This window comes from Lepidochelys olivacea (genome assembly GCF_965140295.1).
Source record: "Lepidochelys olivacea isolate rLepOli2 genome assembly, chromosome: 2".
In the NCBI taxonomy this organism is placed as follows: domain Eukaryota; kingdom Metazoa; phylum Chordata; order Testudines; family Cheloniidae; genus Lepidochelys; species Lepidochelys olivacea.
Genome location: NC_140412.1, coordinates 160,748,156 through 160,768,716, shown reverse-complemented (window position 1 = coordinate 160,768,716; position 20,561 = coordinate 160,748,156). Strand labels below are relative to the sequence as shown.

Sequence of the window (20,561 nt, the reverse complement as noted above, 5' to 3'; positions counted from 1 at the left end):
TCAGAAAAAAATCAGATAAATGATAGATAGATAGATAGATAGATAGATAGATAGATAGATAGATAGATAGATAGATAGATAGCAACAATTTACTTTGCCTGTTGTAGATTCAGGATGATTATAGGAACCTCCATGATCCAACTTTGAGATGCTGCACCCGTGACTGCATGTCCACAACACACTTCTCCCTCTTCCCCAGGATATTGATCACTATTGCATAGCTAACCTAAGGTGCCCAGTAATAAGGCCCCTCCACTTATGTCACTGACATTTGCCAAGTGCTTCCTTTTCCCTCTACATCAGAACTCCTATTATCTTTATACTACCAGGATCCCAGATAATAAAGTTGCAATAATATAAGCTAATTGCATGCCCCACCTCTTGGGCAGAGCATCAGTAAATGACATAGTTAACTTTTCAGCATATGATGTCTGGAGATGCTCAGGTGAATATGAAACGCCTCCATTCACCTATGTATCTAGGCCTGAAACTCAGGAGGATCAGAGCTTGACAATCCATTCCTTGATTGCCCATTGCAAGAAGGGCAGGAGACCAACAGAAAGACCAAATTCTTCCTATTTCCCACACTGGCTAATCTTCTTCTCCACCAGTCATGAGCCAGACCATTGCATAATAAAGTCAATTCACGTTATTGGTCCACCGATTGGCCTACCTGCTTTTAGCTAAAAAGAGTTCTGTGCAAATCAAACAAAATTTAGCCAGAAAAGTAAGCAGAGCACAGTGCTTAGTGATGCTTCAATTCAGATTTTCCATTAGAAACCCCTGTTTTCATCTTTTTAGAATTCTTTTTTAAAATGCTTTTTGACTTGATTTTTTTTCTAATTACAATAGAGTGGGTATTACAGTTTGGAACATATGAAGAGAATTAACTGAGCAAGTTTTAAATTATACAAGTGTAAGAAAAGTTCACGTTCACACACCTGTATATATTGTTGTCCACTGATAACTAAAAGTATATGTTGTATTTTCAATGAAAACTATTTATATAGTCTTGGGTGATACCATGTAATTTTTATAGTTTAGAATCTGTGGTAAGAATAATAAAGTTATTAATGTTTAAAGTCTTAACCTTTTTTCATTGAGCATGGTGCATTATGTAACAATACAAAATTAATGGACATGAAATGTTCATGTTTAAAAATGCATACTTTAAACAATCTTGTGTATATTAAAAGAAGGTGGGTGAGGGTGAGAATTTCTTCATCTCTGGTTTGATTGCCCCCCCCACTTGTCTGAAATAAAAACTGAAAGGACATGAAAATAGAGCTTCCTCCCCAAAAGTCCATAAAACGTCCTCTTCCATCTGGGTCCTCTGCTTTCTGTGCATTTGGTAACACATGCATGGAGCAGGACTGGGCAGTCAACAAATTCTCCTTGTCAAACACATTTTATAAGATATATGGAGTAGAAACTAACTATCCCCCTGTTAGTTCCAGATCCCCACCTTCATTTTCATCCCCTGCAGTCTCATTTTCTCTTGGCATCCCGTGCCTTATGTGCTAGGGCAGCTAGACACAGGAGGAGTGAAGTTTTAGAGTTAGTGGGTTATATTAACAGACTTTTCACTAGAGAGGAGGTCAAACAGCGATTTTTAATTAGTCATGAGATGGGGTATGGAGGTACCTGCTGCATCTTGCAGTTCTACTCCTAGTCATTGAAAAAAGGCCAAGTAATACACATATTCACCAACTTTATCTTTTGATGACCCAATCCTGCACCCAGTGTCAATGGCAGTTTTGCCAAAGCACAAACAGTTTAACAGAACTTTCTTCTGCACATGCACAGTCTGGCATTTCTTTCTTTCTTTCTTTCTGAAATGCAACAGAACATGTTCTCGCATTCAGACCTATATACTCTCCATGCCAAGTTTTCAATCTTAAAAGCATGGGATTCAAGCCTGCATTGAAGTAACAAACCTGATCTTGATCTCCTGTATGGAGGCAAAAGGCAAGAATGCACTTACTGCAGTATAAAATTTAAAGCCCTAATAGTTTAATCCGTTTAGAGATGTTCCACCACCATCAAAAAGTAGAATCCAAATTGTAAGTGGTAAAAACTTTTTTATCCCCCGATAACTTTTTTATCCCCCGATAAAAATGACCAAAGGGATTTTACTTTTAAAAATTGAAATGGAACTGAAATTCTAAAGAAATAGAACCTTGTAACCAGTGACTAAGCATAGACAATTTCAATCAAAATGACAAACGTTTCAGAAAGTTATGAGCTTTGTGAAGGCTGGTATTAGAACAGATATTGTTCAGCAACATTAACTGAAACAGTCCCTACTACTAGGATCACTATATCTGGAGACTGGCAAAGTCTGTGATTTTCAGTATAAGCTAACTTTTTTTGTGACAAATGACAGAGATGCAGAATGATCGAATTCCTGTGACAATCTGAAAGGCCATATTTAGTTTTCAAAATTTCATTCCTTCTCCATTCCTTTTTGGGAAGGTAGTTCTAGAATGTTTCACTTCAAACACCAATGTGTCTAGCATCTGAGCCTTTCATCTTTCAAAATGAGGAAGGCTGAAGTTACAATAGTGACACTTAGGGTATGTCTACTGTGACAGGGTCAGGCCAGATGGCTACAGAAGAGTGATAGAAGGCAGATATATTAGCCCCAGGTTAAGTAGGTCCCTTTTCCCTTGGTAAGGTAACAGGAAAGGTTCCAGAACAATCAGGAACTTTCTGGAAACAATTAAGGCAGACAGGCTGATTAGAACACCTGTAGCCAATCAAGAAGCTGCTAGACTCAATTAAGGCAGGCTAATCAGGGCACCTGGGTTTAAAAAAAGAACCTCACTTCAGTTTGTGGTGTGTGCAAGGAGCTGGGAGCAAGAGGCGCAAGAAGCTGAGAGTGAGAAGGCGTACTACTGGAAGACTGAGAAGTACAAGCATTATTAGACAACAGGAGGGAGGTCCTGTGATGAGAATAAAGAAGGTGTTGGGAGGAGGCCATGGGGAATTAGCCCAGGGACTTGTAGCTGTCATGCAGCAGTTACAGGAGCCACTGTAGACAGCTGCAATCCACAGGGCCCTGGGCTGGAACCCGAAGTAGAGGGCGGGCCTGGGTTCCCCCCATCCCTCCAACTCCCTACCTGATACCGGAGGAGTTGAACTGGACTGTGGGTTCCACCAGAGGGGAAGGTCTCTGGCCTGTTCCCCGATCCACTAGGTGGATCAGCAGAGACTGCGGGGATTGTTCTTCCTCCTTTCCCCATGCTGCCCAGTGATGAGGCTAATTGAGTGAACAGCAGATTTGAGCCATGAAAGTGGCCAAACTGAGGGCTGCCATGAACTTCTGAGGTGAGAAAATCCGCCAATAAGCGCAGGACCCACCAAGGCAGAGGAGGAACTTTGTCACACTACCCTGTAATTAAGAACGCACAACTACCCTGTGCCAGCAGACTTGGGTTCATGGGGCTTGGGCCAAAGGGCTGTTAAATTGAGGTGTGGAGATCTGAGCTCAGGCTGGATGGAACCCAGGCTCTGGGACATTGTGAGGCAGGAGGGTACCAGTGCTCAGGCTCCAGCCCAAGCATCTACACCACAGTTAAACAGCCCCTTAGCCTGAGCCTCGTGAGCTCATGTCAGCTGGCACTGGACAGTCGCAGATGTCTAATTGCAGTGTAGACATATCCCTACAGTCTTAGGGAGAGTGACTCACTCTGCAATTAGCAATGAGATGGGGTGTGGAGGTATCTGCTCCATCTTGCAGTCCTACTCCTAGCCATTGAAAAGAGGCCAAGCAGTAACTGGATTTAGAATGGATTTAAGTGACTTCCATGAAATATTGATAACCAAAGAAAGCTCATCTGACTTGAAAAATACCATGTCAAAATAAACAATAGCTTTTAGATTTTACCCTCAGCTGGACTGGTAATAAAATGAGGACAGTAAGCCTTTATGGCTTTTTACAAATGGTGAGCTGGGGGTTGCTATTTTTACGGCTTTTGCAGGCAGAAAATTTGATTGAGTGATTTTTCATAGGGCAGACCTACACATCAAGTGGTGAGTGACAAGTCTAGTTCTGTCTCTAAGAGTTTTGAAGCAAGAACTCTGTGAAGACAGGTGTGAATGATGAGAATAATGAAAGGAAAGAACCCTTCCTGACCTGCTTAGCTTCTTCCCATTCCACATCTCTTCCTGCCTCTCTAACTTCTCCTCCTGGCGGTCTCATCACCAACTTAAAATTAACACAACCAACACTAAACTCTTAGTCTTTGCTTCCAAACACTTTCCTCTGTTCTCTGTCACTCTTGATATGACCTCCATTCTCCACATGGCTGGAACCCATAATCTGGGGTCTTCTCAACTCTTGACCCTCCCATCCAGGCCTGCTTCCATGCTGTTCTTTATGCATAAAACATCCTTCCTGAACTGATCAGCAAAGCCATTTTACTCTCTTTCTACTAGTCCCTCCTCAGACCCCATCTCTGCTCTGACATGTATAAGAAATGGACCAATTAATGCTGGCTAGTTTGAGAAACAGGTGAGGATAGCTGAAACTTAGATATATATAAACTCCAATATCTAATGCACATAAAGCATGTATATACGTAATTGTGTATCCACCTTATTGCTCAGATTCTCAAACGTATTTAAATGGGAGGCAGATGCCTAAATACCTCAGAGGATCTAGGCCTGCGTCTATTTGTATTTGTACAGTGCTTAGCACACTGAACCTGATGCTGATTGAGCCTCTATCCACCGCTTCAGTGCAAGTGTCAAATACTAAACAACTATAAATTACATTTCTAGTACTATTAAAAGCTGACTATAAACCTGGGAGGCTGGATGGCCATCTGTCTTGGATGGTTTAGACACAACAAATCCTGCATTTTGGCAGGGGGTTAGACTAGATGAGGTTTGCGGTCCCTTCTAACCCTATGATTCTATGGCAAGGCTAACAAAATTTCATAATCTACCTGCAATTTCTCAGCTAACTTAGATATGTTTAGTCTATAAGCATATACAGTAGGTGCTGCACCACAGGGGTCCATGGGGAAGGCCGGGTATCGTGAGAGTGCAAAGAACCCTGGAGGCCTGAGCCAGGCACAATCACATAGCGGTTCTTCAGGGGAGTGCAAGGTTTGAGTGAGTTTAGCACCGCTGTGATGCTAGCGTCCCCAAAGTGGGCTTGGAGGGAAGATATCTGGCCCTGCTTGTGTGGGAAAAATGCATAATGCACCCTTTCACTCCAAGATACATCCTGTCTGTGCCTGGATACACAGCATCCAAATCCTCTAGCAGAGACTTATTGTGTGGCACAACTCTCCTGACAGCAGCCTACGGCTTAAAGCCACAGTTTAACCCTACGCATGCCTGCCTGGTGTATGGACGTCTAGGCAGCAGTAAAACATTTTGGCAGGAGTGAGCTTTTATAATACAATTCAAAAAACTGCAGCAGTTGAATTAAGGTTAAAACATTCTTTTATAAAATGCAGGGTGTACTTGGCTTTTGTAGACAGGTAATTAAAGTTTGTTTTTGTATTTTCCAAGGCTGTGCCTCTGAATTAATGGCAGTGTTCATCATACACAAAACCAAGACATTTTATATGTTTATATAAAAATTGACTTCCATGGTCATACTTCATTATATTTTGTTTTAAACTCCCTCATATTTTAAAAATATGATTATCGTATCATTTGAGAGGCTATATTTTAAACACAGGTGATTTGTCACCAAGCTTGACCCCAATTTTCACTCAGATGTGAGATAGTGACCCGCACTGGTAAGTTTCCATAAGGAAAGTTATACCATTATTGACATTCATTAAATTGCTCCACAGCACAGTGCGAAGCAAAGTCAGATTCTAGGTCAATGTGCAGCGCATACACCTATTTCATCATGCATTATTTAAAAAAAAAAAAAAGTCGCAGCTAAGGTGACCATATTATTAACTTGGCAAAAAAGCAATTAAAATCTTCAAAGAGTGAACTTTCAAATAGGGCTGCAACACTTAAATGTCATATTTCTGTTGCAAATGCATTTTTAATGATAACATTTCTTTGTAATGTAAATTAGCCTCTTCTCAATTATAACATGTTAATCAAGTTATTTCTCAATTGCTGCACACCCATCAATGCTTGCAGTCCATCACGTGTCATTTAATATAAGCATACTAATTACTTGACTACAATTTATTCAAGTTTTTCGGAATCCAAACTATTCATTTGGATACATATTACATGACAATTTTCTGGAGGGGGGAAGTTAGGAAAATTTAATAAATTTGCATTCCATGACTTCAGTCTAATTGAATTTCCCTCAAAAACTAAATATCCAAGTGTTCAGGAAATTTACAGTATAATTTTGAGAAAGTGAGCACTGCTTCTTGAAATAAGATTAATACTCACCTGCTATTGCCTTATACTTAACACAGAATATTCCTGAGAAGCTATGGGGGAAAAAATGGGGGATGGCTCAAACGAATCTCTAAAATTCATTTAAAATATATACAGTAACTCCTCACTTAACGTTGTAGTTATGTTCCTGAAAAATGCAACTTTAAGTGAAACGATGTTAAACTAATCCAATTTTCTCATAAGATTTGATGTAAATGCAGGGGGTTATGTTCCAAGGAAATTTTCTGGGGCAGACAAAAGGCATTATATACTGTACTGTACTGTGGTTGGGAAGTGCTCCTGGCTTACCCCACATAGGCACAGCCTACTGCAGGCAAGGACGCTAAGAAGCACCTTCGCAGCAGCAGTGGCAGCTTACCCAGAGAAGAACAGGCGCCGACTTTGCTGGGGGGATGCTCTAGGCCCACCTCTTCCCATCCATGCTCCACTCCAGGCCCACCTCTTCCCACCCCCACTCCACCTCCTCTCTGGAGCACGCCGCATCCCCGCTCCTTCCCCACCCCCAGAAAGTCCTAAGCGCTGCCAAACAGCTGTTTGGTGGTGGGGGAAGCACTGCGAGGGAGGGGGAGGAGGCGGAGAAGAGGAACTTGTGCAATGCTCCCTTGTAAAGTGGCTGCTCTTCCACAAAATCTTACATGCAGTGTATAGAGCAAGCACCCAAACGACGTTATTAGGGAGCATTGCACAACTTCAAATGAGCATAATTGAGCAGCGACGTAACTTTGAAACAACGTTAAGTGGGAGGACATTAATTGACGAGTTACTGTACCTCAAATGCAGAACAAGATTTGATTGGGTAGAGGTAAACGTTGGTGACAGTGATTGGCTTGCTCCCACTTCTGTATACTGGTATAGCACTCTCAGAAACAACAGCCCTGCTAGTCTCAGGTGTTTTCAATGCTGTAGATGAATTATTCCAGTGTCCCATGTCTGAGACAATAGTTTTCAGAGAGAATTTCTTTGCATTGTTGTTGGCAGAATGGTCATTCTGTATTGGAGATTTGACTGACTGTGTAATAGTCTCTCTTGTGGTGGTTTGGGAGGGAAACTTGAATTCTGATTCAGATAGCCTGGTTGCTATGATGAACTTTAGAAAGGTTTGTGCATCTTCAAAAGTAGACATATAGCCAAATGATATTCTCATGGACCCAGTGGGACGTCCATCAATTATATCTATGTCATCTCCACAGACATGGCCAGCCTAGATTGAAATAAAAGGAAAAGCAATGAGCTATTAGAACAAACTTTTCATTTTTTCCCTTCTTGTTTTACAACTTTATACTTCATTTTGCTAACTTCAAACAGAAAATCCGTTCCAAAAACAGCCTAATGAATACATGAATAGATTGGGAAAATGGAGAAAATCTTTTCATCTGTCTCATTTGCTACACATAATATCTATCCGTTCATCTAACTAATAAGGTACTTATATGTCCCCAAATACCATATAGGTAAGAACCTTGTTTGTAGACAAACACAAGCATGACCAACCCTTACCATGTTTTTCCAGAGCTCAGACATCAGCATTGCTATGAAATTGCTGGGCTGTATTTAACATCATATGAGCAACATGCAAAACACAGTAGAAGACTCCAGAGGTGTGTGAGAAAGAACAAGATGGTGAGACCTTTTAGTTTGAACAATCTGGTTTAATCCCACTGATTTATTGTTTAATGTTCAGTCAAAATTAAATAATGTGAACGCCTATGGGGGAAAATAGTTCATTTGGGTCACATTACAACCTTCAGTTACAAATCTAGAGAACCACAATTTAAATGGACGAAGTTACCGTGGATTTACATTGGTGTGACTGAAGTCTGAATCTTGCCTTTTGCTTAGATTTATTATTTCTTCCAAAAATGTTTCACATGTAGTATATATGGCAATCTATAAAATACTAACAATATTAGATGACCAGTTTTCATGAAGTTTAATGGTAGAACACCTTTGAAAGATCTTTAAATTGTGTCCCCATATCACATAACAGGAGCTTTGGTGGCACTTTCACTATTTCCATGCCTGCCATGAAATCATGATTTACATAGGGCCCTACATCTAATTGCAGCATCTATGTATTTGCAGCTTGTATCTAGATGTCTGAATGTAATTACGAAGAAGCTACCATATCAATACTGTCATAAGTTTTTTATCTTTTGAAAAATGTCTTTAATAAGCTTTTGGGCTTGTTCCCTGCTAATTCATTGTAATATCAAACGATGACATGTTTACAACTGTGAAGTCCCTCATGGTTTTTTGTAACATATGCTGCATACTTACCCAAATCTTTTGAATGACAATCAGCAGAAAATAGCTCACAAGAGTGCAGCTAGCAAGTTGAAGTTTGTTCATACTTTGGCAACTTAAAGTTTAAGTTGCTCCCTATCTAACGTATCTCTAATCTCTGTAGACATGTCATATGCACATGTCTTTTTAAACTGTCATTGGTCTCTCAATGTTAGAGTACTTTCTTATTGTTTTTCCCCATCTAATTTTGGTCTCTTTTAGACTATGCATCCAATGGGGAAAGACTAAGGGCAGGTGTACACTTAAAATGCTGCACCACTGTAGGGCTTAAATTAAACCGCTCCTAAATTAAGAGCTTCTCCCAGCGGTTTAGTTAATCCACCTCCCTGAAATGCGATAGATATGTTGACAGGAGATGCTCTCCTGGCGACACAATGCTGTCTACACAGGGGATTAGGTTGGTAAAACTATACCACTCAGGGATGTGGATTTTTCACACCCCGAAGCAACAGTTATACTGATATAGGTCAATAGTGTAGACTTGGCCTAAGGCTGTGTTTACACTGCCACTTTCAGTGCTAAAAGATTAGTTGTTCAGGGGTGTGAAAAAACACCCTCCTTAGCGACAAAAAATTTAGTGCTGAAAAGCACCAGTATAGACCACCATTCATTCGGGGTGTTTTTTGTTTTTTATTGCTGGAAGAGCTCTCCCCCAGTGATAAGGGGAGTCTACACTGCCCATGTCACAGTGCAGCCGCACTGTAACGTGGGCAGTGTAGACATACCCTCAGTCTTTATTTCTTGAAAATTGAGAAGCACAACTAAGACACTTTAATAATAATATAATAAACACAAGATGATCACGAGAACTGGTCAGGAACTAGAATTTCCATTGTGTGGAAAATTCTGAGATTTCATTTTTTTCCATTCTGAATCAGAAAAAAAAGGTCGAAAATTCATTCCGGTGAAACAAAAATTCAGAAGGCTTTTGTTTCAATAGCACTGAAACATTTTGTTCTGATAGTGTCATTTGGATTAATTTATTTTCAACTTTAACAGTACATGGTATATATTGTATATAATAGTACAGTTAATAGTTTAATGTTTAATAAAATATTAAAGTCAAAATGAAATGGATCAAAATGAAACCATTAGAATGAAACATTTTCAAAAGTTTTGACTTTTTCCCCATCAAAATCAAAATCCCATGAAACATTTTGATTTCAACTAAACCACATTTTTTGACAGTCAAAAAATTTTCAACCAGCTTGAATGAAACAGGTGCTATTAAATGAAGGTACCTTCAGTAGTAGTGTGTTAAACTGAAGTCTAATGGAGAACAATACAAACCTGTCACCATTATATAAATTGTCTCCCTCCCAAATCTAAAACCCATGCCCCGTGATACATGAGGTATATACATGCTTTAAACCCACGTTTAACAATACTCAGTTTTTATTCTTCCCTCCAACCCTCTCATTATTCAATCATTCAAGTGATTTTACTTGGCCTCAACAGGATTTGATCCTGACCTGAAGGTTCCTTTTGACATCCTCATTGCTGAGCCTCAAATGCTGCTGGCAGGCGCCAGTGTTACAGAAACATCCTGTACGAATATGTATGTTGTAGAGACTGGCAATCTTGTCCACCTTACAGATTCAGCAGCACAAATAACAAAAGAATGAAAGAGATAATATTAAATATACTCAGTTTAAATAAAGGCTGCTTGAAGTAAGTTATTTCGCTAAATTATTAACAGTTTGGTTGTTGGAGCTGTTATATTTTCACATACACTATGAGGAAAACAGGTATTTTTCAGCTTTATTATTAAAACAAAGACGGAAGAAATACAGACAAATAAGCCATAATCCTGCAAATGCTTAATTTTAAACAACACATGGAGAAGCCCATTGAAATCAGCTAGGCTAATCACATGCTTAAAGTTAAGTACATGTGTAAGTGCTTCCAGGGTCAGTGCTTTACACTGTAACATTCTGCATCTGAATGGAAATAAAGCAGCAACTGCTTTGCTTGGAGGTGGGGGGTTGGGAGCTGCTCTTCAGTTAAATCTGCAGTATCTAGCCCAGTGATTCTCTAACTTTTTGTTTTGAAAGGGCAACTCCTTTCACACAGCAAGTCTCTGAGTGTGACCCCCTCCCCCGTTATAAATTAAAAGGGGGGATTTAATTTAAATTTAATTTAAGAGGGGCTCAGGCTGTCAGTCCTATGCCAACTTGTGACCCCCAGTTTGAGAACCCCTGATCTAGCACAACCTGGTCCATGCCTGGGATTTCTATGTACTGCCACAATCCAAATAATAACAACGACAACATCTTTCCTTTGCAAAGCTACATACTCCATAGTATAAGGGATACTGTCAGTGCAGGAAATTATTGAAACCAGTGAGATTTCTGCACACTTGAGATTTCTGCAGGCTTGATGGATGAGGCCATAAGTAAGCAATAGCATGTGACAGGGAAGACACTAGTCTGGAAGGATAGGAAGAGAGAGACCTCTTTGAATGTTCCACACATGAACACTTTGTTCACCAACTATGCTGACCCTGATGTTATGCTTTTACATCTCTGAATATCTCTAAAACTGCCAGTTAAAGAAAAAAAAACCTGAATAATTAATGGACACAAATACAATAATTAATGGATGAATCATTGGGATGAATAAATTATGTGAATATGAGAGAGAGAGAGAGAGAGAGAGAATGAACATGTGAGTGTGCAGGGGAGATGGGAGATCATGTCTGTCTGTACAACAGAAAGAATCTCACAGAATGAAGAGATCTGTGGCAGGAGAGGAGGGATATACTTTTAGGGACTCCCAGGACTCCTAGGAAAGCATAAAGAAGAAAGACCGTTTGAGAAACATTATGGCTCCGCAAACTCTCCAAGTAAATGGATTTTAACAAGAGATAACAAGGGCTGTAAGGATAATATGGTATATGCGATTATTGCTGGAGTATGGGACCCAGGGTCCTGGGCAGATGGGTTAGCTCAACACTGCCGCGTGTGCTACTGTGGCTTCACTGCCTTATATGAAAGTCTTTACTTGCTGCAATCACACCTCCCATGTGCAGTGCAATGTAGTATAATAGCCTTATTTATATGGGCTCTGTAATAGAGGAAGTATGTATGGAGCAGATAAATTAAGGGACTGGCTTAAGTTTTATTCCTGACTTTGCACATTCCTGCCTGCATGATCTTGGCCATGTAACTCAACCTCTCTTCAGTTTACCCATTTCATACACAATAAAAGTAAGTTCTTATGGAGCTTGATTGTGTGAGTTGCTGAGCAATCTCAACCTCCATTGTCTCCAATATTCCTTTGCTTAGCACCTTGCAGGATCAAGCCCTACATTTCAACCCAGTGCAGGAATTATTTAGTCTGTGTCAATCTTTAGACCTGATGAAAGCAATCCTAACAGTATTTGGTGCACACAAAGCATCTGGAGCACTTTTATGTGTGGGTACAAGGGGTTTTACACAAGAATGCTTGGGAAACAAATGGAAATATAAATGGAAGACACATGTGTAAAGTGAGTGTGCAGCGAGTGTAAAACACAATCAAGCGACAACTGGGAATGGTTCTACACCCACTTGGCACAGCTGTATTTACCCAAAACTCAAACCAGTGAAAAACCTGGCTCCTTAAATTGTCTGTTAAAATAACTAAGAGTTGTTTTAAATTAATGGTCCTGGTCTCAAAATCACAATTTATTACCCAGGACACAAAGAATAACCATGAAACTAACCGTGCATTCAATTTCAGTGCATAGAAGGTGAACTCACATGCTTTGTTGCATTTACAAGGGCAAAAATAGTTTGTCTCTGTTTATATTTATTATTTGGGGGTGACATATTTGATCCAGGGTGTACTCTTCAATTTCGACCAACGTACACAAGTATGAGTGTCTCTGTATCACTAACATTAAAACAAGGAGTACACTTTTCAAAACCACCTAAGTAACATAGGAACCTAAGACCCACTGATTGTAGATCAACGCCAGAAATGGCAGAGGTTGACCTCAGTGAGATTCCGCATGGGCGCTAGCGGATCCTGTTATCCAGGCCCTAAAACACCAAAAATATCATAGATAGAAAAGAGTCAAAGAAAATGCAGGCAAAAGTGATGTAAGTGATGTATGTACACAGCCAGGATATTGTTATGCAGTGTACTAATCATGTCTATCCTTATGTTGGTACAGCAATGGGACCCCAGTCCTGATTGAGGCCTCTGAGAGCTATCATGATGTAACTTGAATAATTATACCTACGTATATTATCTCATTAATTACCAGAGGAGCTGCATTATTAGAAATAAAATATATATCCTTCAATTTACTGTACTCTTAGTAATTGGAAAAGACTGCAGGTGCTGTATCCTCTTGTCTGTCCTGGTTAAGCATGTGTCCTTGATAGAAGCACTCATTAAAAGCATTATATTTTTACTTAAAAAAGGATGGAGAGTTGCAATCATGGTTGCAAACTTCCCAATGAGCTCTGAATGGGTGAATCCCTGCACACCGAGGTGCAGGGATCTGTTCTCAAGGAGCTCATTGCAGGCTCATGGTCTTAGCTCCCAATCCTGCAAACTCTTGTGCATGTGCTTAAATGTACTCATGTCTGTATTCCTATTGCCTTCAATGGGACTCCTCACAGGAATGAAGTTATTCCCATCAGTGTGAGTACTTGCAGGGTCAGGTCCTCAGTGCCAGTGTAGACGGCACTAAAACAGGTCACAATGAAAACAGTGAGGTGGTCCTCCCACTGCTTCCTGACTGTGCATTAGGGTTCTTTTGAAGTTTTCCAGAACCCACTGCTTTTGTGCAGTAAGTTACCAGAGACCATTGCAATTGAAACACATTAGAAAAACAATATTATGGCACAGGCCGAAACTGCAGCATTGCAGAAAGTAAATCAGCATGTTCATGCTTCAACTGGTTCTGTCCTCTTGCTTCAATTATGAATGGTTCAGTTCTCTAATGTAAACACAATCAAAAGCACGACACAGATCCTGATTAGCAAGTGCAATGGAGAATCAGACCCAAGGTCTCTATTTATGGTTAGTGTATCCGTGCAGTATTACAAGCATGTTTCTAAGAATCAAAGTTACAGTAAAAGGCATCTGCTGAGAAAAACTGTTGTGGTGTCATTTAACTTTGTTTTGTCAGAAGGCGTCTATCTGGGAACCGTGACATTTTTTTGCGTTATTTTCTCATTTGGATGAGAAAAGTTGTCATCCTGACATTACAGAGTTTGTCATGGTTCTAGTGACTTGTGGGTGGAACTATCATTCAGTTAATGATGACAAGCAGGGCAAAAATCATGACAGTTATTTCACTGCTGAAGTTGTTCAGCATTTAGTTTGGTTTGTTCACTATATTAAAAGCCTTAATCCAAAATTTATAATCTTTCTCAAATAATAACCCCTTTCACTTTCTTTGAACAGCCTTGCTTTTAAAATTACAGGATGTTTAAAGACGGAGTTGCCATGCCCTGACTTCAGGAAATGTTTTGCAAATAGATTCTCTCTTTCTTCTTCTCCTTTTGTTTTGTTCTTGTCAGATAAATCATCATTATTCATTAATGCAAAACCTGGACTTTTGTTCCATATAAGCAAGTGTCAGAATTCCAGAGAAAAACACTGCAACGTAAGACAAAACCGTTCTCAAATAACACTTTTATATGATCGGTTTATGTTCATTTTTAGATTAGACCAGTGCAAGGATTATTGGCAGAGAAAAAAAGAGACCAAATTAAAGGAAGAGAATTATTTGAATAAGAGAAAGACCAGTTAAGCATAACCTTTTGTATGAACTCTAGAGAGCTTCATTACCAATCTATGCAAAGCATAAACTCACATGGGAATCCTGCAAGTAACACTTACTAATATGAAGTGCTCCCCATTGCCATCAATTGGACCTCTTGAATGAGTAAAGATTGCAGGATGCAATGCTACTGTAGCAGTGTCAGTCCCGGGATATTAGAGACCAGGTGTGGGAGGTAATATCTTTTACTGGATCAACTTCTGTTGGTGGGAGAGACAAGCTTTTGAGATTACATAGAACTGAAGAAGAGCTCTGCGTAAACTTGAAAGCTTGTGTCTCTCACCAACAGAAGTTGGTCCAATAAAAGATATTACCTAGAGTTGCCAACTCTCCTGGATTGCCCGGGAGTCTCCCAGAATCAGGCTCAATCTCCCACAGGCTACTGAAGCTGATCTAGGAGATTTTAGGCTGCTAAAAACTGGCAGTGCAGTGGGGCTAAGGCAAGCTCCCTAACTGCCGTGGCTCCATGCAGCTCCTGGAAGCAACCTACATGTCTGGCTTCTAGGCACAGGGGTAGCCACAGGGTCTCCATGTGCTGCCCCCACCCGAGAACTGACTCCGTAGTTCCCATTGGCTGGGAACTACAGCCAATGGGGTCTGTGGGGGCAGTGCCTGTGGGCAGAGGCAGCATGCAGAGCTGCCTGGTTGCCTCTGAGCCTAGGAGCTGCACATGCTGGCCGTTTCCCAGGAGCCACCCGAGGTAAGCGCCGCCTGGCCAGAGCCTACACCCCTCATCCCCCCTGCACCCCAACCCTCTGCCCCAGCCCTGAGCTCCCTCCTACACCCAAACTCCCTCCCAGAGCCCACACCCCTCACCCCCTCCTGCATCCCAACCCCCAGCCCCAGCCCTGAGCCATCTCTCACACCCAAACTGCCTTGCAGAGTCCACACCCTGAACCCTCTGCCCTAGGCTCAGCCTGGAGCCCCCACCACACTCTGAACCCCTGGGCCCCACCCCCAAGCCCAGAGCCCACACTTCCTCCTGTACCCCAATCCCCTGCCCCAGCCTGGTGAAAGTGAGTGAGGGTGGGGGAGGGTGAGTGATGGAGGGAGGGTGGATGGAGTGAGTGGGGGTGGACCCTCGGAGAAGGGGCGGGGCCCCAGGGAGGGGCAGGGTAGAGGGCGGGCAAGGGTGTTTGTGCGATTAGACAGTTGGTAAAAATAATATTACCGCACCTACCCTGTCTCTCTAAAGATTGCAGGACTCGACCTACGTTCTTTGGACAAATACTTAATTTTCACTTGGACATATGCTGTTAGATCCTGTTGCTCAGCTTCACCCTGGAAATATGTTACTTAAGGAGTTAATTTCATCTCTTTCTGTGGTGTTAGCATACAGCAAAACAAACAGAATATAAACCATCTGTTAGAGTCTGTTTCGATGAAAAAAGTCTTCAATAATACACATTTTGAAAACTGCCATAAGGAGCAATAAGAAGTATAGACCTATGGGTTGCAAAGTGCAGCAGAGTGTTTGCAGCTCAGCATGTAACAACACAGGTTGCCATTTAGGAGCCAGGGATATGTTCATCAATAAGGGCATGGAAGCGTGAAAAAGTGCTAATGGCAGGTACACAGATTTAGGTAATCATATCATCAGTTTTGGTGCTTTCCTGGGTCTGATATTTAGAACTAGGGTGACTTTGTCTTTTATAAACTTGATTTTTTACAATTTAAATGCTATCTAATAGACCTTACAGCATTTTTATTGATTCTATACCGAATGTACATGGTAATTAAGACACTACGAAGACCTGGAGTCCTTTGTATCAGCTAACCCTTAGTATTCAGTCCCATTTCTGAAGCAGTTTACTATGAGCCTGAACGTGCCAGGATGCCAGGCATTTCCTGGATGGGAGTGAGCACCCTCATATCCCTCTTGAATTTAATGAGAGCAGAGGACGCTCATTGCCTTGCAAGGCTGGGGCCTTTGTGCTTTAACAGGGATAGGTGAACTAGCTAGGAAACAGACATCTATTTTTTTACTAAGATCACACAGTTAAAACTTTATTCTTCTTTTTCAGAGGTAATTTCTGTTTTAACCACAGTCAGCGCTCCTACTCCTCCTTCCTTTTAATGATGCCATTTTGCTTTGATGTCTGAGCATTTTTTTTTAAAATACTGCTTTATTTGTTGTTTCCTGCTAGGGTTGTGAATTTTGGTTGGACATATTCCTGGAGCTTTCATCGCATGACATAATCTTTCATTAAAGATTAATCTTTAATTTCTGGAGACTCCAGGACAATCCTGGAGGGTTGGCAACCCTATATTACTACTGTACTTTAACTATTTAGTGTCTGGAGTATCTAAGTTAGAGGGATTCATGAATAATAACTACAACAATAATAATGTATAATCCGAATATAAATCACCCTCCATATTCTAGTGCTATTGATATGCTTGACAGCAATAATACTATTGTAAGCAGATTTGAAATATGTAGTAGTTAAGATTTATAGATACCATATGGGTTTGCATTACTTTAAATCACTAAAAATGGAAGGCACCCACTTCTATTGGCTCCTTTAAAAATCTCATCTTAAATCATAGGACGCATAACTCAAACAAGCAGTCCTTACTCATATGAGTTGTTCCATTACAGCCAACAGAATTACTCACATGAGCAGAAGTTGTCAGACTGTGCCATTAATCTTGACATTTTTATAATTTCGTATGAACAGGATGGAAAAACCCACCCAGTTCAAGAAGCCCCGTCACAACAGTGTTTATTCTCTTGGAAGAATGGCAGTCTGGATTTCTACTCAGTTTTTAGACTGTGACCAAACTTCAGAGCATAGTGTTTCTGGAGTAGGTTTGTCAGATGGATTTGCTCATCACAAGAATTTCACTGCACACTACTGATGGCTGGTTATAAAGCTGACTTTGTGACACTCTTCTCCAAATCAGCTGGTAAATTAATTCACTGATTTATTGCTTGAAATTGGAGAGAAAGTAAGTTAGCTCCTTTGGTCACCCAGCTTTTGATTGTGAAATTTTGCGACTGCCAAAGATGCATGCTTAATCTCATTTAATGTAATTTAATCCAGAAATAGGTCTGAAGAGAAATCAGCACTTGTTTCCAAATCATAATTTAGAAGAAGGAAAAAAATGACATCTTTGTTCAGTTACTAAGACATAAAAGTTTAACCAGATCGTCTCCTGCAAAATGATATTTTTTATACAAAACATATACATTCCCGTCCGAGGCGCTAATTTCTAGTTGGGACAGAGCCCATATTGTCTAAAGGTCTGATTTTCTTCTCCCTTGCATCTTCTGTAGTCATTTATATATGTTTAAACTAATTGCAAAGTGGGTGTAAAGCACTCCCAGATCAGAATGGTAGCAGTTTACACCCACTCAGCGCTTACTTTGCTCCAGTAAAATGAATACACTGGGTACAAGGCTGTGGAGAGTCAGACCTTAAATGTATATTGGAACTGCACATTGGATGCATTGAGAGTGGGAATGGTAATGTATTACTATTAGGCATTTTTGAATTGATGTATGTACCAATTTGTCTACTTGCTTTAGGACTGGTCTACTACTAAAAATTAGATCCACGTAGCTAGGTGGCTCAGGGCTCTGAAAAATTTCATGCCGGTAGTGCCGTACTTAGGTTGACCTAATCCCCACGTAGAAGTGGCTAGGTTCATGGCTTGGTGGATGGACTGTTGAGCTACCATCTCTCAGAGAGGTGGATTAACAACATTGACGGAAAAACACCTTCTGTCGAAAAAGGAAGCATCTACACTGTAGCAGTACACCGTAGCTGTGCTGCTGTAGGGTAGGCCTGTACTTAGAGATGGGCATGATCTGGTTCTGAACTCTTCTAAACCTTATGGGTGCTCTGAAGCAGGATTTTATTTAGGGCCAGTTGTTAATTGGTTTGAAATTCTGTGTTAAATCTCTACCTGAGATGTTTTAATTAGGAAGTGTGATGAATATGGGGGAATCTGGCACATGCAGCACAAGGATGTGTTTTTTGGTTGCTCATAAATGTATTCATTATTGTTGGACTGAAGATCTAAGTGGAGATTAATAATGTTGATATTTTTACTGTTGGGAAAAATGTCAGCCAGAGAAATGGATGAAGTGCCAGGTGTCTAGCAGATGAAGAGACCCTTTCTAGAACTTCTGCAAAAAGGCAGCTCACTTGGTAGAACTGTCCTAATAGCAGGGAACATCCTGGAAAAAGAACCAGAGGACCCTCTGGAAGGGTGGGTAAATCAGAATATGTAGGTAGTCATCCTGTAGGACCCTGCCCCAGAAGATTTCTCCTGCTTGTTCACATGCATCCTAAAGAGTCCCTGAGCTCTGTGAAAGGTATATCCAGAGGAAGAAGCATAGGAAAGCGAGAAAGTATGGCAAGAGACCACCCTGGCAAGAGACCACCCACCCAGGAGATCTTCAAAGCTCTAAAAAAGAAAGAAAAAATAAAGAGTCCTACAAAAAGTGGAAACTAGATCAAATTACAAAGGATGAACATAAACAAATAACACAAGTATGTAGGGACAAAATTAGGAAGGCCAAGGCACAAAAGGAGATCAAACTAGTTAGAGACATAAAGGGTAACAAAAAAATATTCTACAATTAGAAGCAAGAGGAAGACCTAGGACAAGGTAGGCCCGTTCCTTAATGAGGGGGTGGGACAGGGGGGCGGGATGGGACGGGACACAATAACAGAAAATGTGGAAATGGCAGAGATGCTTAATGACTTCTTTGTTTTGGTTTTCACCAAGAAGGTTGGTGATGATTGGATGTCTAACATAGCGAATGCCAGTGAAAATGAGGTAGGATCAGAGGCTAAAATAGGGAAAGAACAAGTTAAAAATTACTTAGACAAGTTAGATGTCTTCAAGTCACCAGGGCCTAATGAAATGCATCCTAGAATACTCAAGGAGCTGACTGAGGAAATTTCTGAGCCATTAGCGACTATCTTTGAAAAGTCATGGAATACAGGAGAGACTCCAGAAGGCTGGAAAAAGGAAAATATAGTGCCCATCTATAAAAAGGGAAATAAGGACAACCTGGAGAGTTACAGGCCAGACATCTTAATTTCTGTAAACTATCCCAGAAAGATAATGGAGCAAATAATCAAACAATCTATTTGCAAACATCTAGAAGATAATAAGGTGATAAGCAATGATCAGCATGGATTTGTCAAGAACAAATTGTGTCAAACCAACCTGATAGCTTTCTTTGACAGGGTAACAAGCCTTGTGGATAGAGGGGAAGCAGTAGATGTGGTATATATTGACTTTAGTAAAGCTTTTGATACTGTCTCGCATGACCTCCTAATAAAGAAACTAGGGAAATGCAACCTAGATAGAACTACTATAATGTGAGTGCATAACTTATTGGAAAACCATTCCCAGAGTCATGCTGGAAGGGTATAATGAGTGGAGTGCTGCTGGGATCAGTTCTAGGTCCAGTTCTGTTCAATATCTTCATCAATGATAGAGAGTACATAGAGAGTACACTTATAATGCATAGAGAGTACACTTATAAAGTTTGTGGATGATACCAAGCTGGGAGGGATTGCAAGTGCTTTGGAGGATAGGATTATAATGATCTGGACAACCTGGAGAAACGGTCTGAAGTAAACAGGATGAAATTCAATACGGAAAAATGCAAAGTACTCCACTTAAGAAGAAACAATCAGTTGCAAACATACAAAATGGGAAATGACTGCCTAGGAAGGAGTACTGCGAAAAGGGACCTGGGGGTCATAGTGGATCACAAGCTAAATATGATTCAACAGTGTAACACTGTTGCAAAAAAAGCAAACATTATTCTGGGATGTATTAGCAGGAGTGTTGTAAGCAAGACACAAGAAGTAATTCTTCCGCTCTACTCTGTGCTGATTAGGCCTCAGCTGGAGTATTGTGTCCAGTTCTGGGGGCCACATTTCAGGAAAGAGGTGGACAAACTGGAGAAAGTCCAGAGAAGAGCAACAAAAATTATTAAAGGTCTAGAAAACATGGCCTATGAGGGAAGATTGAAAAAATTGGGTTTGTTTAGTCTGGAAAAGAGAAGTCTGAGAGGGGACATGATAACAGTTTTCAAGTACATAAAAGATTG

General features: G+C 40.6%; 1 protein-coding gene across 1 annotated transcript in view; it reads right to left on the bottom strand.

Moving 5' to 3' along the window:
• The window catches only part of MOCOS (molybdenum cofactor sulfurase), a 421,823-nt gene that overhangs the window by 56,611 nt on the left and 344,651 nt on the right, over positions 1–20,561 (bottom strand). Inside the window, exons 7-8 of the mRNA XM_084620329.1 lie at positions 10,170–10,286; positions 7,163–7,594 (exon numbers count right to left, since the gene is read on the bottom strand). Coding sequence (XP_084476455.1) covers positions 7,163–7,594; positions 10,170–10,286 — 549 coding nt within the window. The remainder of the gene's footprint in view (positions 1–7,162; positions 7,595–10,169; positions 10,287–20,561) is intronic.